The sequence below is a fragment of the Populus nigra genome, chromosome 12 (assembly GCF_951802175.1).
Source record: "Populus nigra chromosome 12, ddPopNigr1.1, whole genome shotgun sequence".
Classification (NCBI taxonomy): Eukaryota; Viridiplantae; Streptophyta; class Magnoliopsida; order Malpighiales; family Salicaceae; genus Populus; species Populus nigra.
The window spans coordinates 13,774,182-13,796,696 of NC_084863.1; the positions used below are offsets into that span (position 1 = coordinate 13,774,182).

Here is a 22,515-nt window from a genome sequence, read left to right on the forward strand (position 1 = left end):
ACCAATCATTTGCAGTCCAAGGCTTTGTTACAACTCGTCATGTAGTTATAAATGGAACTTGTTTTCAGGTTAAGATGTGGCTGTTCTATCATTATTGCTTTTTCTTTGAGTGAGAGCTTCGCTCTATCTCCATGCCCCTGTGCAAACAACCAATCAAAGTACTTTGTCTAACTTACTGATTAGTTAGGAAGTCTACGTAGCAATTTCTCATTAGGTATCCCAATGTGAAATAAAAAGCTGTTACAGATATATTTTTTTATATTGTTTTGAGATTGAAACTCAATGCATTATGGCAGCATTCTATTGCTTAAATAGGCATGAAATAAGTTGAAGGATGTTCATGTTTGAATGGAGTAACATTCTGATTTCCTCGACTCTTGTACTCTTACTTTTAGTTGATTGTTGATTTTTCATTTGAGCAATTCCAAAAAATGCTGATTTTTTGAGTTGCTCTTCTTTTCTGGAGGCATGATTGCTTGGTAAAACTGACATTGAAGCTAAAAACTCTTAACAGCTCCCATAAATACACTCACCATTCTAATACAGCAAAACCACATCAAATTACAGAGATAAAGATTGTTCATATTTCTTTTATCAACTGCAGGAGAGGTAGACTAGGATACATTGGGAAAACTTGACTGTTTTTCCTTCTCTGCTCTTGTCCTAGTCTTCCTTCGTTGTGTTTCTAGTGCTAGTTTGATGTTGCCTTTTATTTATTGTTTGCAAGATGTTTGGAGCTTATGAACATGGAAGGTGATTTTATGTGATTAAATTAGTGTTTGAGGAGTTGAGAATTGGGCTTACTGGTGTTATTTTGGTAATGAAGGAAGGCTTTATGAGATGGATTTGGAAAGCTATCCAAAGAATATCTTTGATAGTTTTTTTTAAATCTTTTTTCTAAGGATTTACTGCAGGTTTTAGGAGTTTTATATCCTGACATTATAACGCTTCTATTGTGGACCGGTTGCACTGGTGGGAATTGAACATTGGATGACCGGATTAACATTGTTTGGCATGATCAGAGAATGTAAACGAAGATATTTGTGATGAATCCAAACTTGCTCAAATTTTAAGTGCCATTTAAGTTTAAGATTCTCCTCTGGTGATTACTCCATATTTCATAACATGCTATCAGAAAATTGGAGAGTGTGTTGTTACCAATGACTTTGTTGAACGGAAACTGAATTGAAGAACATCACGTTGACATTTTATGAACAGTGTAGCCCTCTTGTAAGATACCGAGTGAATTGAAACCCAGAAACAAATTTGAGAAAAGTCTCATGATTATAGTATGGAACCAAGTTTTAGATGAAAATACCATTATTCTAACAAACTTGCAGGTACCCTGTTGTTGACTAGTTATGAACATTGAAACGATAATTCAGATTCAAGCTACGCTCCTGTGTTCCCAGTTTCATCGTGATAGCCCTTGATTAAGCAAACTAAAATGTTTTGCTACTGAGACTCAGTGGCCTATGTTGGTCAAATAAGGATGAAATCTTTTGAGGGATGTTCAAGGTCTTGATTCCTCCACGCGCAGAGGAGGTGTGGACAGACTGAGCAATCTACCAGACCACATTGTCCAACACATCCTCTCCTTCCTCGAAACTAGACAAGCAGTCCAAACCTCAATCCTCTCCAAGAGATGGACAAATTGCTTTGGATTTCTCTTCCTGACCTTTATTTCTACATGAATTCTTATACCTCCCGTCGAAGTAATTTTCAGCAATTCCTGGTTAAAGTCATGGCTCAACGTGAAGAAAACAATGTACTCAAAGTAAGCAGACTTGGCATCTCTTACCCTAGAGTCTTTTTTAGACAAGGATTCATCATCTCACGTCAACATGGTTATAGATCATTATGCTGCATCTCACCATGTCGATCATCTTATCGTGAAAGGCACGTCTAGGGTTGTCTTGATAGACCTCAAGCTTAATAAACTAGAGTTGCCCAAATTGACAAATTTGTATCTTGAATTCTGCTGGTGCCCGTCTGCTATCCTTTCCAATACTGAATGCTTTGACTTTTCAGCGGTGTGTCCCAATCTGGTCAACCCATTCCTGAGCCATTTTGATGCTTTGAGATTTGGTATTTTGAAAATATCAGGACCTAAACTTGTCAACTTAACTGTGAACTGGGTAAATAGTGACATTGCGGAAATTTCTGCACCAAAGCTTACGTTTTTGAAGATTAAAGGAGAGACGGAGTTGAATTTCTCTATGATCAACCACCCTTCTCTAAAACAAACGGAAGGGGGTCATGTCGTCCGTGGCAACAGATGGAGATCAAATGACCTTCGAATGATGAAAGAGTTGTGGGGTAAGAGAGGTTGTTCTCTGAAAATTTGCATAAATTTTTTCAAGGGATTCGAAATGCAGAATCTGTCGCGCTATGCACTTCTTCTTTTGAGGTACAATCAGATAATATTTAATACATTCACTCTTATGCCTTGCTTCTTGATTTCTTCCCTTGTTTTAATTGCCCCCCCCCCCCCCCCCATGTTATGTTCTCTCAAAAAGTCTAATAAAATTGCAGAAATTAGATGCTTATCTGACACTGTCATGAATTTTCCAGGCCTTAGCTATGGTTATGGATACATTAGAGGGTAAACTTTCTCCGTTCAGCAGATTGAAGTCCTTGAAGTTTATTGACAGTGTAAACCCTTCGAAGATACCTGCAAAAGTTTTGAATTACTTGCTCAGTGGATCTCCTTGTGTAGAAACTATGCTTACTGAGTTCCGAAATGATGAATTATGTGTTACAAGTCCCAGTAATTCTGGCATTAGTTAACATGGGAAACAAAACGACAGAAGCAAAAGATCAACAGGCCAGAAGTGAAGTTTAGCATAAAACAGTGGAAGAAGTTGCAACTGTTACTGCAACTAATTCTGCAGCAAAATCAAGATGATTACATAAAAAAAGTAATCCACGCAAGCCGCGGCGCAAGGTAAAATATGATGTTTAAGTCCTGCAAAAGAGTTAGCATGAAATGCCAATAATCTCAGTAGTCAGGACCGACTCGACTGGTATTATCCTACTAGACTTGTAATCCGGGTCATGATATTAGAATAAATTAAAAAATAAATAAATAAAATCACAAAACCTGTTTTCTTAAAAAGAATAACCAATTTGAACCCGCGTTAACATTTTAAACTCGTGACCCAGGTCATTATATCTGAAGCATTCTATCTGAAAAAATTATAAAGTTTAATTCTTAATCAATCAAATGTTTAACGATGAAATTAAAAAAAAAAGTTCAACTATATAAAATGATTCAAAATAAAAAGTTGCAATTAAAAGAATGAGGATCCAAATTAAATTTTATTTTTGATTGAAGGGTGAAATTGAAAAGAAAAATCAATTTAAAAAGAAAAAAACAATAAAAAAACAAGGATCAAAATTGATATAAAAAATAAAAATAAATTTTTGATTGAAAGGTGAAATTGAAAAGAAAAACCAATTTAATAAAAGGATAAAAAAATAATAATTAAAAGAATGAGAACTAAATTGAAAACAATAACACATTACAAATTGGGATTGAAAGATGAAATTAAAAAATATTGAAATTTTACAAAAGATCTAAGAATAAAAATTAAAAATTAAAATAAAAAGATGAAATCCTTATAAATCAGAAGACATCTTTGAAATTTTGTATGGTCAGCATAAAAATCAAAGGGAGGTGAGAGAAAATAGCGGGAAAAAAATCTTCGGTGACAACAAACTGTGCCATCATCGACAAACACACGCCGCCCCAACAGGAAGAGGAAGCCACGATGCTTTCAAAGACACAACGGAAAGAGGATTTTGGCTATCGGGAGACGCTACACGCGCCAACCACTTTTATTTTTCTATATTTAGTTAAATATCAAATTGTCCCCCAGCCGATATGATAATAACAAAAAAGCCATTGTGAAAATACAAAAAAAAAACCCTTGAATGCAATTTTTAAAATTTTTGTTTTGACATTTTAGTTGTTGTATCATAATTTTAAAATGAAAAAAAAAATATTTATCCTTGATCGATTAATAATAATTAATTAATACATCTAATTAGAATACCTTGATATTCTTAATAGCCAGTTTAATATTTTTGGATATAAATAGCGAAGACGTAATTAAACTATTCTAGTAATCATTAATGCAAATGGATCTATATTTGTATAGTTTTTTCCATACCTAATTAGTTTTTGTTAATAAATATACACACACACACTAGCTAGTAACTACCAAGCATCAGCTCGAAAGCTCCATCATTCCAAAAGTTCATGCATATTCTACCATCATGGACACCTTTCTGTCAAACAGAACCTTCAATATGGTATCTTGTTCACGTGAAATCACAAGGGAATATGAATGCTCCCATTTCCTCCTCCTCCTCATCACCTTGGAGAGAATAATGCACCATCTGTGTTGATATAGACGACGACTTTACTATATAGTAATAATGTCTATTTATTATTTTAATCCCACCGTCTTGCATATGCTTTTACACTTGGAGAAGATGTGTGTGTGTGTGTGTGTATATTCTGATGTCTTTGATACAGTTTTAGCAAGTTTCAGACTGCATGGCGCCGAGCTCGATGGGCTTGGTTCAAGTGGTGGTGACAAAGAGAGAATTTATTCGATATAAAATCATTAATCTTTTGTTTTTTAATCAAGCATGCATGTGGTCAGATTGGTGCATAATAAATTATCCTTGTCGAGTTCCCCAATCCACTGTACTTTATTTGCATTATTGTTGTATGCGTGAGATCAGAGACTGAGCTATTCAATTAAGGGCCAGCCCTCAGCTTTATTATTTTTAACGAGTCAGGCCGAGTGTCTCATGGAATCTTGCCCAATACCATATATATATATTTTATTAATATAAATGTTTGGATTAACTTACACATACTTTGACTAATTTTACAGACCCTGAAGTTAACAATCATGTAAACCTTTAATGACCCTGAAATTTATAGGAGTCAAACTAGTAATTTTTAAAAATTAAATATAAAATCTGACTAATTAATATCATATATGTTATTATGTACATGGACGCGATTGGTTTTAAAAGAAAATCTTAATTATATGTGATAATATCACTATCACAAAGCTAAATTATTGCATATATTTTATTTTTATAGTTTGGTAGCATCTTAAATCATTCTTTATTAAATTTAGTTTGACCTGATAGGTTGATTTAAAATTTAATTATTCAAATCAAGTTTTAAAAACCTAGATAGAAGTTGATAGTCAAACTCAAACAACTTAAAGGATCAACTTGGTTTAATTTTTTTTTAAAAAATATTTAAAAAATATTGTTTTAATTTACTTGATCCAAGTTTAATAATTAATTTATTCTTATGTTAATATATATCGATATCGATTACTTGAGGGTTGTATATGTATGAAATTAACAGATTAGTAGGGTTTCATACATTTCTTAGCTAGCATATACCAACCTCTCGAGCTATAAAAAGAGGATTCACAAAAATATATATATGTTTTATTACAGTGCATGCATCAATATTCTATAATTTAGAAATAACTCCGGGGTTAAACCCTATATAAAATTTTCCGGTGGGCAGCTCCCCGGGAGGAAGCAAGGCCAGCCTAGCACCAACTTCAGCAGCATCATCTGCGGTGTGAGTGCCTTTGCCGCTAGTCATTGACGTTTGAGTGAAGCCAGGGCAGAAACAATTCACACTTAATCCAAAATCCTCATATTGTTTGGCTAAAACTCCAGAATATGCATTTAATGCTAGCTTTGATACTGCATAATCTGTCCATATTTCAGGCCAGCCTTGGTTTTTCCATGTCCCATCTCTCACATTTTCAAGGAACAAATTCACCATTCCCTCAATCTCCTGTGCAGATAATCTTTCATTTAGAAGCATCTCTTTCATCTCAGGGTTTCTCATCTTCTGCAGAAAGAAATTAATTAATGTATGCATGGTTAATTAATTTGGTGCAATAAATGTTTTGTCTATACAATAAATTGATAATTGAATATTGTTGATTTTTATATATGTTTCTGAAAATAAAAATAAAAAAAGCTCTCTATTTCTATCTTAAAATTTCAAATGAAAATTGAGGATACCAAATCTTAGATAATATATATATTATTAATAAAAAGAAAACAAACCCGATTAATATTAAGAAAAATAATTAATTAATTAACTTACATTAATTGAACCAAGTCTCGAACTAATGTTAAGGATCCTACTTATGGAATCTGATAGACGAAACATCGGCAAGAGAGCCTCAGTGACCAATTTGACTCCATAGAAATTGGTTTTTATCACAATTTCTGCATGATCCACTGAGTTCTCATAAATGTCATTGAATGATACAGCAGCATTGTTTATCTGGAGAATATCAATAACAAATAAATAAATAAATAATCTTTAACAATTATTGACAATAAAAAACTTGATGAGTCATAAGGTGTGAAATATAAAATGGGATTTTATATATATATATATATATATATATATATATATATTAGTATGGATGTTTGAGTCAATTTACGTAAATTTTAATTAATTTTATAAGAATATTTATATTTTATTTGGTATTGTGATACTTAGTTAGCAAATAACATCAACTTTTACAAATTTCAGGTACAACACCTATATATCTTTTGTATTTTCTTACAACTTGTTTATTCAAATTGACGTGAATATATATATAAAACTCTCTCAACCTAATTCATATGCGTGTATATAGATAAACAAAATTATATATATATATAAACAGATTCAAATGCTTTGACAAGCTTTTAAAATAGAAGCAGCCTAGTGTTGAAAAAGAAACCTAATTCTTCCAGGTTTGATGGGTTTCAATTTGGATTTTTGTATAGCCAATTAAGTTTACTATTCAAATCATGGGTCCAGGAGAAAATAAAGCTCATTATGGAAATACTGCACAGCTGTTAAAATAAAATTTGTTTATTTTTATGTTTTAAAAATATTTTTTTAAAAATTAATTTTTAATTATTTTTTTTTAGTTATAAATTAGGATATGTTTATATCAAAATAAATTTTAAAAAATAAAAAAATATTATTTTAATATATTCTTTAATCAAAATAATAATAACTACAGTATGAAACAACTTCACGCGGAAAAGCTGTCCTCTAGATTTTTGAAGTTTTCAATAAAATACCTTGAATACAAGGGGGGAAATTATTGGTCAACTTTTGCAGCTTTTTTTTTATGCTATCAATTATTTATTAGAATATCCTAATTAACAACCCATGCTTCCTATGAGATTAATCTGTATTGGCAAGTGTATGTTTCGTGTATTGCTCATCTACAATTCTACATCATTCACCTGAAGACTGGTGTTCTATGGCGAATTAGCCAGGGGAAGGGGATTGTCCTCTGATCCGAAGTCTGAAACACTTCGAAAATCCTCCCTAAATTTATAAAAATATTTCTGCCCTCCCCAGCTTCACAAAGTCTGGATTCATGCCAGACCAGTATATATCTAGGTTAAGAATTAAGAAACTATGACAAAAAGGAGAGGAAAATAGCTTACAAGAATATCCAGCACTCCAAATTTCTTTTGAAACCACGAAGCCAAGGTCTTGACAGAAGCAGGATCTGAAACGTCAAGGCGGTAGAAGTGGACATGTAAACCATGGCTTTTTAGCAATTCAACAGCTCTGTTTCCCTTCTCTACGTCTCTAGCAGTTAAGATCACAGTCAATCCAAGTTGAGCAAGCTGCTTTACAAGGGAAAACCCTATCCCCTTGTTGGCTCCTGTGACCATCGCAACTGTGTCCTTAGACCACCATCTACGCATACATAAGCATTGTTACACCATACAAATAAACAAACATTTTGAATGTGTAGATACAGTTAATAATGAGCTATTTGTGTCTGATCTTACCTTGTAGTAAATGTGGGGATAGGAGAGGAAGAAGAAGAATAGGGCTGTGTTATTTCCTTGTTTACTTCCATTGTTGAATGGCTGAGAGATGCAGGAGTTGGTCTGGGAATGGAAGGAGATCAGTGCAGTATGAGGAGCCTTGAGTGGTATTTATATAGAAAAACAAAGGCAAAGTATGGAGACGATAACATCATAATAAATAAAACGAAACGTGGGGTTCTTTTTTCTTAACTAATTTGTGTCGCTAGCTAGCTTGTAGTACTGTGTGAAATTAACATCTCTGCTCCACTTTCATTATTCAAATCTTCCACAGTATAGCAAGTCAATGGTTTCTACAGTACTACCGTCCTTGCTCCCTGTTATCGTTGCTGTGCTGGGACAGATAGTCTTCTAATAACCGGTGAAAGTTGGCCTGAGTGGAAGGGTTTTTTTTTTTATATATATATATATATAATCTCGAGTTTGAATATACTTGTGAATACAGTAAGCTTTATTATGGGAAGAGATCCTTGAAGAATTGGTCCGCAAGAGCATGTGGATACCAGCTTAGAGAACCAAGAAAAAATAATAGTAATCTTTTACTTTAACTCACTATCAATGGCCGGAGCTAGCACAACTTTTTTCCGGGCAAGACTAGAATGATTGTTTTAGAGAGGACAGAACTTAAATTCTACTAGTTTTGGTGCTAAAAGTTTTTAAGTTAGTTTTTTTTAGGACATAATATTACCCACCCCTTAATTATATATATACACTAGCTATTTGACATGCGGGTTCTGAAAAAGTTTAAAATACAAATAAAAAAGTTTATGTAAATATTTAATCAAATAAACTGATAATTATTTATGTAAATAAATAATACAAAAAGTTGTTAACAAACTTTTTTTTGTTAAATAAAAAGAAAAAAAAAGATCGTTGGTAGCAAACCGACCATCATCTGTCACCACGTGCCACCTCATAAAAAAAAAACATGACATAGTGCATGCAAAGATATGGTGGAAAAGCATGTTTGGCCACCAGATAATGCAACACGCATCACCAAAACACAACAAGTAACACTCACTTGTTGGAGCATGGAGCATGAACACCACACACCAACTACTTTTTTAAGTAAGAAAATGATTTCTCAACTTAAAAACAACACAATTCCCTTTATAAACTTGAGAATGAGAAAATAAAAAATCATGAAAATACATAGATGTCCTTAAACACATGCCTTGATTTTTGTTTTTTTTTAAAGTATAGTTATATTTCACTGTATTCTAAAATGTAAAAAATCAAAAAAAGCCATAATCAACAACTCTAGTTTTTTTATCTCAAGGGTAAATAAATAATTTAATTGTTTCAAAGTTTTTGAAAAGACCGAGTCATCCTTTGTCAACAGTTCAAGAAATTGTTAACTCCAAGAGGTAAAATTATATTTTAATTGTGCAAAAAAATCTATAAATATATTCTTAAATAATTTTTTAATAACTAATAGACCTCTGAAAAAAACTAAATTATCCCCGGGACAAAAAAAAACTTTTTATTTTAACTCAATAATAAAAAAGTAATTTTACGCTACAATGAAAAACCCACTCGCTATGTATTTTTATTAAATATGATTGTAATGGGAGAAGTGGCGGTAGTTTTGCTTGTTGTGAAGGAACTCAATGCAGGGACTCAAATAATCAAACAAACGTGGTCCATGGTTTATGGTTTTAGCTAGTACTGTAATAACTTATAAGAATTGGCTCCACCGGCGCCCGACTGGTCTGGTCGGACCTGTCAATCAGAACCAATAAGCCTAGACTCAATTCGAATTGGTTTTTAAAATAGATTATCCCCACTGTAAATCAACAAGTATGTGATAACATTCTAATATCAATTGATCGGATAAACCAATGAACCGAAGCTCTTGCTAACTCCCATTGACCAAGGCTGATTTACATTCTCCAGGGCCTTTACTATAAGAATGACCCGAAAATCATAGACAAGATATAATTATCAATATCGTAAATATTTACAGCATTACGAGAGCTTTTATCGATCAACATGGAGAGTTGTATTGAATAAAAATATAAGCCAATGTTTTATTTTTTCATGTTTCGTATCCTTGGACAGAAAAAATCATCCAAAGAATATTCATCCCTCTATTAAATATGGTTTAGAAACACTATAATAAAATAAACAATAATGTTTTTTTGTGACCAGAGCCAGTTTAAGCGCTAAGAACCACTTGAGCAACGATTTAAGCCATTTTCATTTATATTTTTTTTGTAAGATCTCTATTTATCTTAAGCCGACTCTGTACCAGACGCAATCTATATATGTTAGCCACTTTCTTTTCTATATATTTTCTTAATTTTTATATGTATATGATGTTCCAGTTCTTCCATGGCTGAATTGCATCAGGTAACAAGAGAATTAAGGTAATGGTTGCAAGAACAGGGGGGGGATTAATCATTGCGTTGTTGCTATGAAGAGTATGGGAATCTTCCTTTCATCTTTATTGTACATACAAAGACAATATGTAGCCCTTTGATCGCTTTCTTCAAGGCTTAAGCAAAACCTTAAAGAATATTGCAGGTGCAATTTTACGTACAATAATCAATCACTGTTTATGCTTTGCATACTTGGAATCCACGACAGGAACATAGTGGGTTTCTCATGCTTTAAAAGATGAGGTAGACAGCAGACACAAAAGCACACAAACTAATTATAAGAGTTTTAGCATCGATTAATTAAGTACTTAATCAGTTTTAAAACCCTAATATTAATCTAAACACTTTCTAAACCTTGTTCCTGGCCACTCTTTTTAGTCATCTCTTGACTACAAGTACAGTAGGATAGGGGGACCTCTAACCCATTTGGTTACTTTTTTTTTTTTTTAATTTGCACTTAATTTCTATGTTCAAGGAGCTGGAAAAGTTGATTAAAAGTAAATAAATAATAAAAAGATACTTAATTACAATATTTAGACATGTGATTCAAGACTGTGATGACACAGTCAACATAATTTTTGGTTGGAAAAAGACACACAAATATATATAAAATAACAACTACTGTGAATATACAAATGAATTAATTAAATGCATGAAAGTTTTTACCCTAGCCTTGTAGGGATTCATGAGCACTGTTAATGCTGCAATATAATAATTAATCTACATAATTGATTTATGACCATCGATCATGAATCAAGCCTTTGACATGAGATCTAGTGGAATTGTGGAGCATTAATGCTGACATTTTACCTAACATCCATCTTTTTCTTTGATAGAAATAGCTAGGTGCTTGATCGTTTGCCAGAAATGTCGCACCAGCGATTAGGGCAAAGCGCACCAGCTTGTTAATTTGTTTAAATCAAGTAATTATTATATTAAACAGCTGAAAAGGAATTTGATTCTTTGACATTAATTAGCTCCGCCATTGATTTAATTAGTCCTTTGTGTTGATGGTTTTATTGATTCAGAATAACTACTGACTCGTGGATTTGCAAGTTCATCTATCAGTTCGGTTAAGAAGTAATCAATCAATTATAATTTTTAGTTTATGCATATTTTCTAATATATTTATTTTTTAATCTTTTCTATTGAAATTATCTTATTTACAAGATTTATTTGTTTCTTTTTTCCTTCGGTAAAACTATGAAGTATAATAATAATCTACAATGATTTTCGTTTTCTTAATTTTCCTTGAATATTTCATGTTTTGTCCTTCAACATTCTTTTCAATTTGCCCCTTTAACATTGCAATAATATTGGTTTGGGATTGTTATGTCTATCTTCTTATGGGACCAAGAGGTGTCAAGGAAATATTTAATTACTTATATTTTCAAAATAAAATTTAATTTTATTAGTTTGTAGCAATTAAAATTTTGTAGATTAAATTTGAGACAATATTGATGAACATTGAGCCCTTTTAATTTTGTCCTATTTGGGATTGGGTTGTACGATCAGGGTTAATATTTTTGTCTTTTTGTTGTTGTTCTTCTTCTCTATTTTAATTTGATACTGGTTTTCTTTTTAAAAAAATTACTTAATATTTTATTTTGGTTCCCTATATATAAGGATCTTGCAATGTCAAGGAAAAAGCTTAGTGCTCGATTTGTCAAAATATTTAAATTCTATTGATTTAGAACAATTAGGGATTCAAGGATCAAATCGGATTTTGAAATAAATATTAGGGATTTTAGTTAACGAGCGGTGTAAGTCTGGTTGATGCATGCAGTTCACACGCTAAACAGTGATCAATGGAGGCCGCTTTGGCAGCGCGTGCGGCCTTCTCAAGTAGCAAAACCCGGCCTTCCATGGTCACTTTAGATGTTGCGTGTTGGGCTCTTCTATATAGGCCAGTGTGTTTAATCCTTATCAAGACGGTTTTTCATCAAAGCTTTTTTATTTTGTCTTTCTCTCTTTTCTCTCTCCTTTCTTCGGAATTCACATTGGCCTATCAAAAATTCTAAATTATTCTCTCATTTTATTATTGTTTCAGATTTGATTATTAATTATTTTTTTGATTGCTATATTTCTTTTATGGGTTATTTTGAAAAATTTATAAGTTTTTTGATCAATGTCACCCTTCATTAAAAAGATTGAGGGTTGTACACTTGTACTCTTATTTCACTACTAGAAAATTGATAAATATAAACGGAAATACAGATGAAATTTTTCTATTCATAGATTACGGTGAATTTTTAAACTGAATATGCCCTCGCAGTATCCATCGGTAAACACCAACAGAAATATCTTCTCGGTATATACCAATGACATTGTGGTGGGAAAAGAAAGAATGAAAAAAAAACAAAAAAAGTATGATGACATGTCATTTTTACAAACAAAATTATCAACAGATTTATATCTATTAGTTAAATTCGTTAGGAAATTCGTCTATAATATTTAATTTATGACCTAACAAACAACCCTCCTCTCTCTCTCCCCTATTTCTTCTTTTTCCTCCATTTTTTTCTATAACAAATAACACCCCCCCTTCACCCTAACACTTGGTTTGTTAGCATTCTTGTTGAGATTTCCTCACTTCAAGTAAGCAAAACTATCGTTTTTTATTTTAACTCAATTTTAAAATGTTAGTTTTTTTTCTTGTATATTTTGTAGTATATGTATTTTTTTTTGTTTACTGGTTTTATAACTTTTCCCCATAGAAATTTGTTGTATGAATATATGATTTGTACATGTTAAAATTTGTTTCAAATTTTATAAAATTGTATTTGTTTGTAAATTGATTAAATTTATTTTGAATTTGTAACATAGGTGTTTTGTGATGAAATAAACAATGGATTATTTAACGAGTACGTTTTATATTTTGTCAATTTTATTGTTGAGTTGAAATTTTTTGATAAATATATTAAAATTTGAATTTATGTAAATAATTGATAATGAATTAGTTTTACTATTAAAATAGTTTGAAAAGTTTGAGTTAAACCAATGTTTGCAAATTTATTTTGTTTGCGTAATTAATTAATATGTGTTGTTATTAATATTCTATATAAGTTTAATATAGGTAATGGATGATTGTTTATGGATATATCGAGATTCACTCAAAGGGTTGCGGATGATGGATTATTGTAATGGGGTTCAGAGTTTTATTAATTAGGCACTATCTAATCTAAGAAATATTAGTGAAGACGATATTAGATGTTCATGTAAGAAGTGTAAAAATAAAAAGTTTTTCAATCCACATGTTGTAACAATGCATCTTCTACAAAAAAAAATCATGGAGAGATATTTGTGTTGATTTGCACACGAAGAACGATATGTTTAAATTATTACAGAGAGTTGGAAAAGAATTAATGTAAATATCACTGCCACTATTTACTCACCGCCAGAATTACAGACGGTCTGTTTGATGGTTATATGTTAAATTCATCGAGGGGAATACCGACGAACAAAAAAATCACCGATAGAATTACAATAGTTTTTCTATCAGTGATATATTATATTCATTGATGGAAATACCGATGGAATGAAGTAAGTAAAAAAAAAATTGGCGTGTTTTTGCCATAAGTAAATCCATTAGTAAAATTATTATTGACAGACTACAAATCAACAACGAGAGTTTTTCCAATGGAGTATTTATGTCCGTGAGCCCATCAGTAAAATTCATACCAACGGCCTGTGAGTCAAATACCGACATAAAGTTTCATCAATAAATCTAAAAATTCTGGTATTGTTTTATTTTTTAAATTTCGTCATCATTCTGTTAATTGTTATTTTTAGTTTTGGATCCTTTTATGAAAATGAGGGTTTTTTATTTACACTAATTTTCTTTGTTAGTTTCATCCTTTCACGAATGGTTTTTTGAAAAAAAAAAGAGCTTCATGTTTTTCTTTTTATTTGATTTTCTTGATTTTATAACCTGGACTATGAGTTTAGCGGGTTCACGCTGATTTTTTTTAAAAGATTAATATTTTTTCTGTTTTATACTTCAACATTCGATTGTAATAGAATTAAGCTTCGTAATTTTTCCCGGTTTGTTTTCTATTAGGTTATTTCATTTACATGATCCAGGTTAGGGAGTTTGATGAGCTTGCCTAATTTGCTGGTTTTTTGGGATCTTTTTTTTATTTGAATTTTTTTTTGATTTCATCCTTTTACATTGGATTTGTTCGAAATCAGGCTTCATTATTTTATTTTTCTTTGCTTTCTATTGGCTTATCTCAATATCATAACCTGAGTTGTAGATTTGACATATTCACTTTGGTCGGTTTAATTCTTTTTTTATTATTTATTTTCAATTTTATTATTCGGATTGGCTAAAATATAAGCTTCATCGTCTTTTTCATTTCGGTTGTTTTTGTTTAGATCAATTCATTTACGGTCTTTGCTTGTTTTTCTATTATCTAATTAAATTATATCAACTAATTTGGAGCAGTCGGGTCTATATCCTAATCCTCGATTTTTTTTTTACTTCTTTAAAACACCTTTGCATAGATTAAATTTTTTTTTTACTGACAAAAAAAACTTGTTCTGGCTCGCAAAATAGCACATGCACATAAATCTAAGTTGCAAACTAAATTATCATATAGAATACATATCACCATTAATTTTGATTAAAAAAATTATATATTGATGGATGGATACATTAGAGATAAACTATAGATTAAATTAATTAATTTTTGTTATAATATTTTTGTTGACAATAAAAATACTTTCTAAAAACTAATTTACACATCAATCAAAACTAAAATATATATTATATAAGGTATATAATACGTTTCCCAATTTGAAACCTCTATTAAAATTGTTTGACTTGATATGCAAATATAAATTTTCCATGTTAAGAAATAATTAAAAAGACAGAACACAGACTATGGCTCCTCCACCATTTCCTTCTCCAACCGTCGCTGAATAAATAGTAAAAAAAAAAGTTGAAGAAAGTGAAATAATCATTAAAAATATGCCACGTTTTGATCCCAGAAACTAAAAAGATAAGAAGGATGGAAAAGCAGTTGCCCCATGAACACCATTTCAACCTTCAATGGCTTTAAACTTTCAACTCCAATGTCAGTTGCACATCACTGGCACTAACCATAATTATAATAATCGTTTAAGGTGCAAGAAGGATTTATATGGTTAAAAAAACCTGTAAAATATCATAACTTTGGCTGGATTAGCATCTAGCAACCAAAGAGTTGCAGACTTTGCTCCAAATGGCAAACCTGCTTTCTCTCAGAACACCAATCAACTTAGCTTCAGGTGGCACAAGCACATCTAAAATTTCCAATTTCAATATATTTTCCCCTTTCAAAAGTTCAACAAAAACGTGTACAATTCTACGACCAGTTACAATAGAGGATTGTTAAGCTAAGATCCAACCAATGATGCACACAGGAGACATGGAAAGGAAAACATTTTTTTTTTTTATTATGTGTAACGGATAAGAAAAAGGAATTAAACAAACAAAAGCTAGGAGATTATCATGGCTCAGGCTGCATTTTCTCACATTCTTCTCGAATTGACTGGAAAAGAACAGTGGAGAGGTACCGCTCGCCGAAGCTTGGAAACACAACCTGAGAACATCACAATATGAAATCAGTTCACGTGTATGGAATTCAAGAAAAGAAAAACAACAGTAAGGTAGAAATGCACATTCTATGATTCATACTACTTTTAAGTGCTAACGGCAAAGGGGAATTGCAAGTCTAGAAGTGGTTGACGGCAGGCTCAGATTTTATAATTTGTCAAGACTGATCTAAGCAAACTAGCTTTTCTAGTTGTTGATGTCAAAAAGTGAAGATAGTGGAAGCCAATTGCTTGTGTATAACTAACTAGTATGTTTTAGTGAAGTGGTCCAGGATCAATCCTTTTTTTTTCTAATTGGAAGGTAAACCTTTACGAGACCCCAACAAGTTGATGGCCAAAACAAGAATACTGGCCAAATCTATTAGCCCCCAGCAATTAATTTTCATTGGATTAGCATCTGTAAAACATGGTCAAACCAGTATACTGAATGAATGCATCCATCAAATACCAAGGTTAAACAAATCATCATAGAAATCATTCCAATTCATAAACTCATGCCTCCAAGGTGCCAAAGCATAAAAAGAAAAGGGAGTTCGTCTTCTGGCACAGGCAATGCATATAAAAGTACGACCCCCCTGTAGCTTAAATTTCACACACCAAAAACAGGGGAGGTCCATTTAGTAGGAGTAATCAAATATGACTAAAACAGTAGCTAGAATCACACCAACAAATGCATGTCACTACCTTGTCACTCTGGGTCCAATGTGACGCTGAAACTTCTATGCATGTCTCTTCATTATTCCCTCAACAAATCACTTGACAACAGCCATTAATTTCTTAGCATCACTCACATTTTGACCTTAATTTATCTAGAACTGTTTGTTTTTGTGCCAGTGGACACTACAATTGCATGAAATCAAGTGTAACAAGCAAAACTCTTAAGAATATTCCAGTCTCCAAAGCTTCCTAGTAGTACTTTCTTGGCGCCTTTATTGGTGTAGATGGATTATATTGAATATGTAACTAAAGGTTCCCACAAGTTACTTGGAATGTCTTCTTGTTTTCATAAATGTTGCTCAATATGCAATAACTCCTTTCGGAAAGAGACATGACATGTAAAAAAGTTTCATCACCATTTTTCGCTTTCATAGCAGGGCTTCCACCAAACCCCACATTCCAAATATTTCAGCCAATTTGTAAGGTAGGCTACTTTGAAGCATGAAAGGTGATTATTTTTCAAAGGTACAGGAAAAACAATACTAACTAAACTTCAAATCCATTACAATCTACTTGAAAGGACTTACTGCAATCAGCTTCCCTGCATTCTCAGGTCTCTTTCCGACCTTAATTGCAGCAGCTGCAGCTGCTCCGGAAGATATGCCGACCTAGTAACAAAGCATTCATCACATTGTGTACGAAAAAAAACCAAGCAATGAATATGAGAGGGAGAGGGAGAGAGTAGGATGGAGGTCACAGGGAAAAGGAGAGCTTAAACTAGAACAAAGTAGTGGTATATCATCACTAGTAGAAAGAAAAAAGAGAAGCTGCAGCAGCACACTGTGCTAGCACTTCTCATCATGAAGACTAGGTAAATGATAACATCCCACATATTAGTTACCAGAGTCCGTCTTGGGATGGACTCATGCACCCCTTGTGAAAACAGAAGACTTGGTTCATAATTCAGAAAAATAACAGAGAAGGAGCAGGATGTGGCCAGTGGCGAATTCATAAGCAAAGCATAATTAATGGCCAAGTATATTTGATAGCAAAGAATGCGATGTAGTTAATCACTTCATAAAATTAAGGAGAACAATGATTTAGTAGTCCATCAATTTTTCTTTTGTCTCCCATATTAGCTTTAAACTTACTTTTAGGGCTTGCATGCGTGTGAATATACGTGCAATGCAATTGGGGTTCAGAGGAAATTCTACTTTGCTTTTGTTTCAGATGGCTTAAAGTTAGATTGAAAGGACTAACCAATAAGCCTTCCTGGAGTGCCACTTGCTTTGCAGTTTCAACAGCTTCATCACTTGATATCTGCAAAATAACCAGCAGTAAGAATTAAGATTGGTAAATGCACTAACCAACTGTAAGTGCAAACAGGGATTTAAATAGCATTTTAAAACATACATTGATGCCTTCGAAAGAAACAAACTAGCAGTGCAGCTGCATAGGCATGGTGGGCATGGGTTTGGTCAACACTAAATATGCATGCAATCACTTATTGTCTTACGAACAAATAAACCTAAGTGCTATCAAAATTGTTAGCTTGATAGATATATCAAGCTCAGCAGGAACCACCAAGGGAATAAGCTTGTGCTCTAATCTAAGTTCATAAATAGGTCACATCTCTATAATTATACTGCAGGATGAAGAAACCAATCCTATTCAATTAATATAACACACAAACATGGTTGTTCATTGATAAAAAATAAAAATAAAAAATGATTTTGTATGATGGGAAACTAAGATTTTGCAGCAGCAATACATGTCTAATGAATGAAGTTACTAATTATCAAAATTAAAAACACGAGGCAGTTTCTCAAACAAGCAAAGCATCATCTATATATCACATATTTTTTTAAGTACAATACAAAACCATTTTTGTGGCCTAATAGCTTGAGTGCTGGGGTTGAGTGGTTCTTTGGCACACATGTATGTATCAAGATTTGAATTTAAGATTTTATATGCCTACCAACTCACATCACAGTCCATAATGATACAACGTGATTTATTGAAGTTCAGTAATCAATGTCCAAATGACTTGGGCAATCAATTAATTATATATAACGAGATTCAAACTGTGAGACAGAAGAATGATTAGATTTCAACCTCAATTACTTCATCAACCACATCCCGATCCAAATTCCTTGGTACAAAACCAGCTCCAATCCCTTGAATCTTGTGAGGACCTGTGTTTTTAATTAAATAATATACAGTCCTTTAATTGTTAAAAACAGTAGAACCTATCACAATAAATTGGAAGTGAGTAGACTTTACTTACCAGGCTTTCCACCTGAGAGAATGTTGCTTTCTGAAGGTTCTATACCAATAACCTAATTTATTCAAATGTTAAGTGGGAAACAACACATAAAACAGTACATATTACAAAATTCTTCTTGAACACAATTTACTGCCAGCCAGATGACCAAATTACAGCACATATGCTTGGAATTCACTCCATCTTACATGCTTTATGAAGTTTAAAATTTGGTTGGTCAACAAGCTGAAAAGGGTATCAACAGAAAATGGTGTTCACGTATGGTTTGCCTTTTGTCCTTTTCTTTTTTCTTTTACTTTTTGTTCAAGGAATATCATTTGACAATGCTTAACAGGAAATACAAGTACCTTAATTTTGGGATTCTTCTCCTTGAGGAACCGACCAACTCCAGAAATGGTACCACCAGTTCCAATACCAGCAACAAAAATATCTACCTTGCCTCTTGTATCTTCCCAGATTTCTGGTCCAGTTGTTTCATAGTGTATCTGCAATAGAACATTCATTTAAATCCAAATTTTAGGATTCTTGATCTATGTGCCTCCCCATTCTAATTCCACAAGTTCTCTCGAGGAAGGTGTCCACAGAATCAAGTCCATGGCCAAAAAAAATGGAGTCTTTCAATAACTAGATAGTTAGTGATAAGGTTCAATCATGAACTGCACAAGGTTCAATCATGAACTGCACAACTCCGAGGATCTAAGAAGAATTCTAATGTGAATGATGTGTCCAACCAAGGGGAAAAAAAATCCTTCTTTCATGATTAGGGATCTTTCCCTCCCCCTGGGTTAGTGCAGACCAGATGAAACCATGCCCACATGATAGCAGCAAACAATAGAAACTGACTCAACAGGAATAAATCAGTGAATTTTAATAAAGATCCTCAGGAAGACAGATTATCAATGGACAAAACTCTTCAGTAACCTTAGGATTTGCAGGATTATCAAATTGTTGAAGCATGTAAGCGTTGGGTGTTCTTTTCACAATTTCTTCAGCTTTCTGAACTGCACCCTTCATGCCCTTTGCTGCATCAGTTAAAACAAGCTCAGCTCCAAACGCTTTAAAAAGAACTCTTCTCTCTAAACTCATTGATGCTGGCATTGTCAAGATGAGTTTATATCCTTTTGAAGCAGCTATAAATGCAAGGCCTATGCCTGTGTTTCCACTTGTAGGTTCCACAAGAACACTCTGAAAACAGAGAATAATTCCATCAGAATGATTAAAAGATCCATGCAAGAGCCACTATATTTTATAGAGTTACCGATGTACCATGCTTGGTCCATAATAATGATGCAATGAAATAATTCAAATGTGGCTTGTGCTTGTGCTTGTGCAAGAAACCACAATTATAAACATATGAACAAATATTTATTACAATTCAAAAGCTTCAAATTAACAACTAGATGTTTCAGCACATCAATTGAACATAGAAAAATTAGAGAAAATGACTACAATTTGAAATGCACACATGGCTAGATAGAGTACATGACCAGTAATCGACACAGGTACCCGTCTTCAAAAGATGCCCACTTGCTTGTATAAATGTAAGTGCTATGCAAGGGAAGCATGCATTTTGATAAAGAGTATTGATCAAGTCTCATCCCAATGCAATAGGATAACCCAACCCTTTAATGATCCCACAACAGAGAGAGCAGATGAAATTAAACAAAGATTTAACCATTGTTCTGTCTGGTCAAACTTTGCAACAAACCATTCATTCATATAAAATTTGTAAATAACCAATAGTTTGGATGCACCTTTCACTCAATCTTTTGCAAGATGTACCACATTTGAGCTAAGCAAACAAAATGGAAAGAGGCAAAAATCAATGCTGAGAAATCCACAGCGGATTGCAATTTCCAGATGCATGCACAGGTTTATTACCTTTCCAGGAGTTATAAGTCCTCTTTGCTCAGCATCAGCTATCATACTATGACCTATCCTGAAACCCAACATAAGAAACAATGACCAAATATGAGAAACACTAATGAGGATACAGGCATAATTGCAGTCCTATCCCAAGAGATCTGGGACAGAAGTCAAATATCAACATAAAGTGTGCAAATTCAGACTTCAATTAATAGAATCATTCGCTAATTGACTATGAACTATGGATGTTTAAACAGATTTCAGGAATATTTCACCTGATTATGCTTGACATTTTAGTGTGGCTTCTACCTTTTCATCCAATCATTAAGCTTGCTAATTATGTTTATGCAAGATAAAAGATATTGCAAAATTTTGAGTTCTTAGACTTGCGATTTCACCATCCTCACCTGTCTTTGACACTGCAACATGGTTCCATGATCTCAAGCTTGGCAGCAATGTTTGCAACAGACCCCTTTACGATATTATTTAGGTAAACCATTGGAGTTTTCCCAATAAGCTGCATCACAAAGCAATTGACAAACACCAGTAAACTAAGAGCTTTTAGTTGGCCCGTATTCGCAAGCAGCAATGATAAGTTAGTAAAAAAAAAAGAAAGAAATGAAAATTCATATGATGCTTGGTAATTAAAAAATACGATATAAAAAGAACTAAAATAAGGAAATTTATCGTAAGGAACAACCGAGTTCTTCTTAAAATCAAGAGAGTATAGACAAAGTCCAGAGGTCAACTCTAGTTGCGATACATGTGAAGCACAAAACAACATGAGAAAATTAAATTGAATAGCACATTTAACTGGAATGCAGGGAGAGAAAGCTGTTCTCCAATTCAAATTGAAATGATTACAGATTATAATCCCATGGGCCATACAGCAACAGCATTTCATTGAGCAAATCTCCATAATTAACCAAGTTCAACCTCAAAATCCAAATAAATAAAGCCAACCAAATTCCCAATTCCCATAAACCATTGCAAAATACACTTGATTATGCCACTTACAGTAAAATCGTTTTTCATCGTTAAGTTCAATTCTCAAGGAAAAACACGAACCCAGATCAGAATCTCTTAATTTACTCCAAAACCAATTTCAATAACCACTGACATCAAGAAAATCAACACTCTTTTAAAAAAACTTAAAACAGAACCCACCTCACAGATCCCTTAAATTACTCTAAAAACCACTTGCATTTACCTCCACTAAGAATCAAACTAAAACCCATTATAATAAACTACAAAATAAAAGTTGTAGACTTTAAAGAAAGCCCACTTTAGAAATCACATAAAAGAATCAACCAAGCCTTACCTGAGTAACATTCCCGGCAATGTTGAGACCTTCAATCTCAGTCTCTGGTTGCTTAACAGACACTGCCTTGCACACCACAGGAGAAGACGAAGAAGAAGCAGAGAAAGACACTGACTTTGGCTTCTGTTTGAGCTTCTTGTTTTGTGTCAGCAGCCACAGTTGAGTTGCTGTTGGTGATGCTGTAGGGCCCACCAAGAGGAGAGACTCTGGTTTTAGGGATTTGTGGAATGGTGAGGTCAACGGATTCATCATTAGAGACGAGGAGGACGCCATTTTTTGGGTAAGGGAGGGAGAGAACAAGAAGTCTAGACTCTTTGCCTAACAATCTTCGTTGTGTTTTGACTTGCGTGTTGCTTATGTTGCCGTTGTTGTCGATAGGATGTGTGAAGGTATTCTTTCACTCGGAATTGTGATAAGCTTTACGACCAAATTCATTTCTTTTTATGCATCGAAGCATTCTGTTATCTGATATTTTTTTCGGAAAATGACCAGCG

General features: G+C 33.0%; 3 protein-coding genes across 3 annotated transcripts; 1 reads left to right on the forward strand and 2 right to left on the reverse strand.

Annotated features, from left to right (window-relative positions):
* The first annotated feature begins 118 nt into the window (after positions 1-118).
* Positions 119-2,774, forward strand: LOC133670063 (uncharacterized). Its single transcript, XM_062090487.1, has 2 exons — positions 119-2,410; positions 2,575-2,774. Exons 1-2 carry the CDS (start codon positions 1,845-1,847, stop codon positions 2,579-2,581), a joined length of 573 nt encoding a protein of 190 aa, XP_061946471.1. The 5' UTR covers positions 119-1,844; the 3' UTR covers positions 2,582-2,774.
* Positions 2,775-5,452: 2,678 nt separating this feature from the next.
* On the reverse strand, positions 5,453-8,380 carry LOC133669567 ((+)-neomenthol dehydrogenase). Its single transcript, XM_062089762.1, has 4 exons — positions 7,876-8,380; positions 7,522-7,780; positions 6,167-6,349; positions 5,453-5,905 (listed from the first exon to the last, which is right to left on the reverse strand). Exons 1-4 carry the CDS (start codon positions 7,944-7,946, stop codon positions 5,513-5,515), a joined length of 906 nt encoding a protein of 301 aa, XP_061945746.1. The 5' UTR covers positions 7,947-8,380; the 3' UTR covers positions 5,453-5,512.
* A 7,200-nt stretch (positions 8,381-15,580) lies between these two features.
* On the reverse strand, positions 15,581-22,515 carry LOC133669997 (cysteine synthase, chloroplastic/chromoplastic). The gene is made up of 10 exons (XM_062090374.1): positions 22,022-22,515; positions 21,108-21,217; positions 20,716-20,773; positions 19,756-20,019; positions 19,182-19,319; positions 18,838-18,889; positions 18,666-18,745; positions 17,811-17,870; positions 17,138-17,218; positions 15,581-15,880 (listed from the first exon to the last, which is right to left on the reverse strand). Exons 1-10 carry the CDS (start codon positions 22,292-22,294, stop codon positions 15,788-15,790), a joined length of 1,209 nt encoding a protein of 402 aa, XP_061946358.1. The 5' UTR covers positions 22,295-22,515; the 3' UTR covers positions 15,581-15,787.

Coding starts and splice junctions, on each gene's coding strand:
- LOC133670063 (XM_062090487.1), top strand. CDS start 1,845: ATGGTTATAGATCATTATGCTGCATCTCACCATGTCGATCATCTTATC.
- LOC133669567 (XM_062089762.1), bottom strand. CDS start 7,946: ATGGAAGTAAACAAGGAAATAACACAGCCCTATTCTTCTTCTTCCTCT. Junction 7,781..7,875: donor ATCCCCACATTTACTACAAG/GTAAGATCAGAC, acceptor ATGTATGCGTAG/ATGGTGGTCTAAGGACACAG. Junction 5,906..6,166: donor CGAGACTTGGTTCAATTAAT/GTAAGTTAATTA, acceptor TTCTTTCTGCAG/AAGATGAGAAACCCTGAGAT.
- LOC133669997 (XM_062090374.1), bottom strand. CDS start 22,294: ATGGCGTCCTCCTCGTCTCTAATGATGAATCCGTTGACCTCACCATTC. Junction 19,320..19,755: donor ATAATCCTGCAAATCCTAAG/GTTACTGAAGAG, acceptor GTTCTATTGCAG/ATACACTATGAAACAACTGG. Junction 17,871..18,665: donor TGGTTGATGAAGTAATTGAG/GTTGAAATCTAA, acceptor GTTATTTTGCAG/ATATCAAGTGATGAAGCTGT.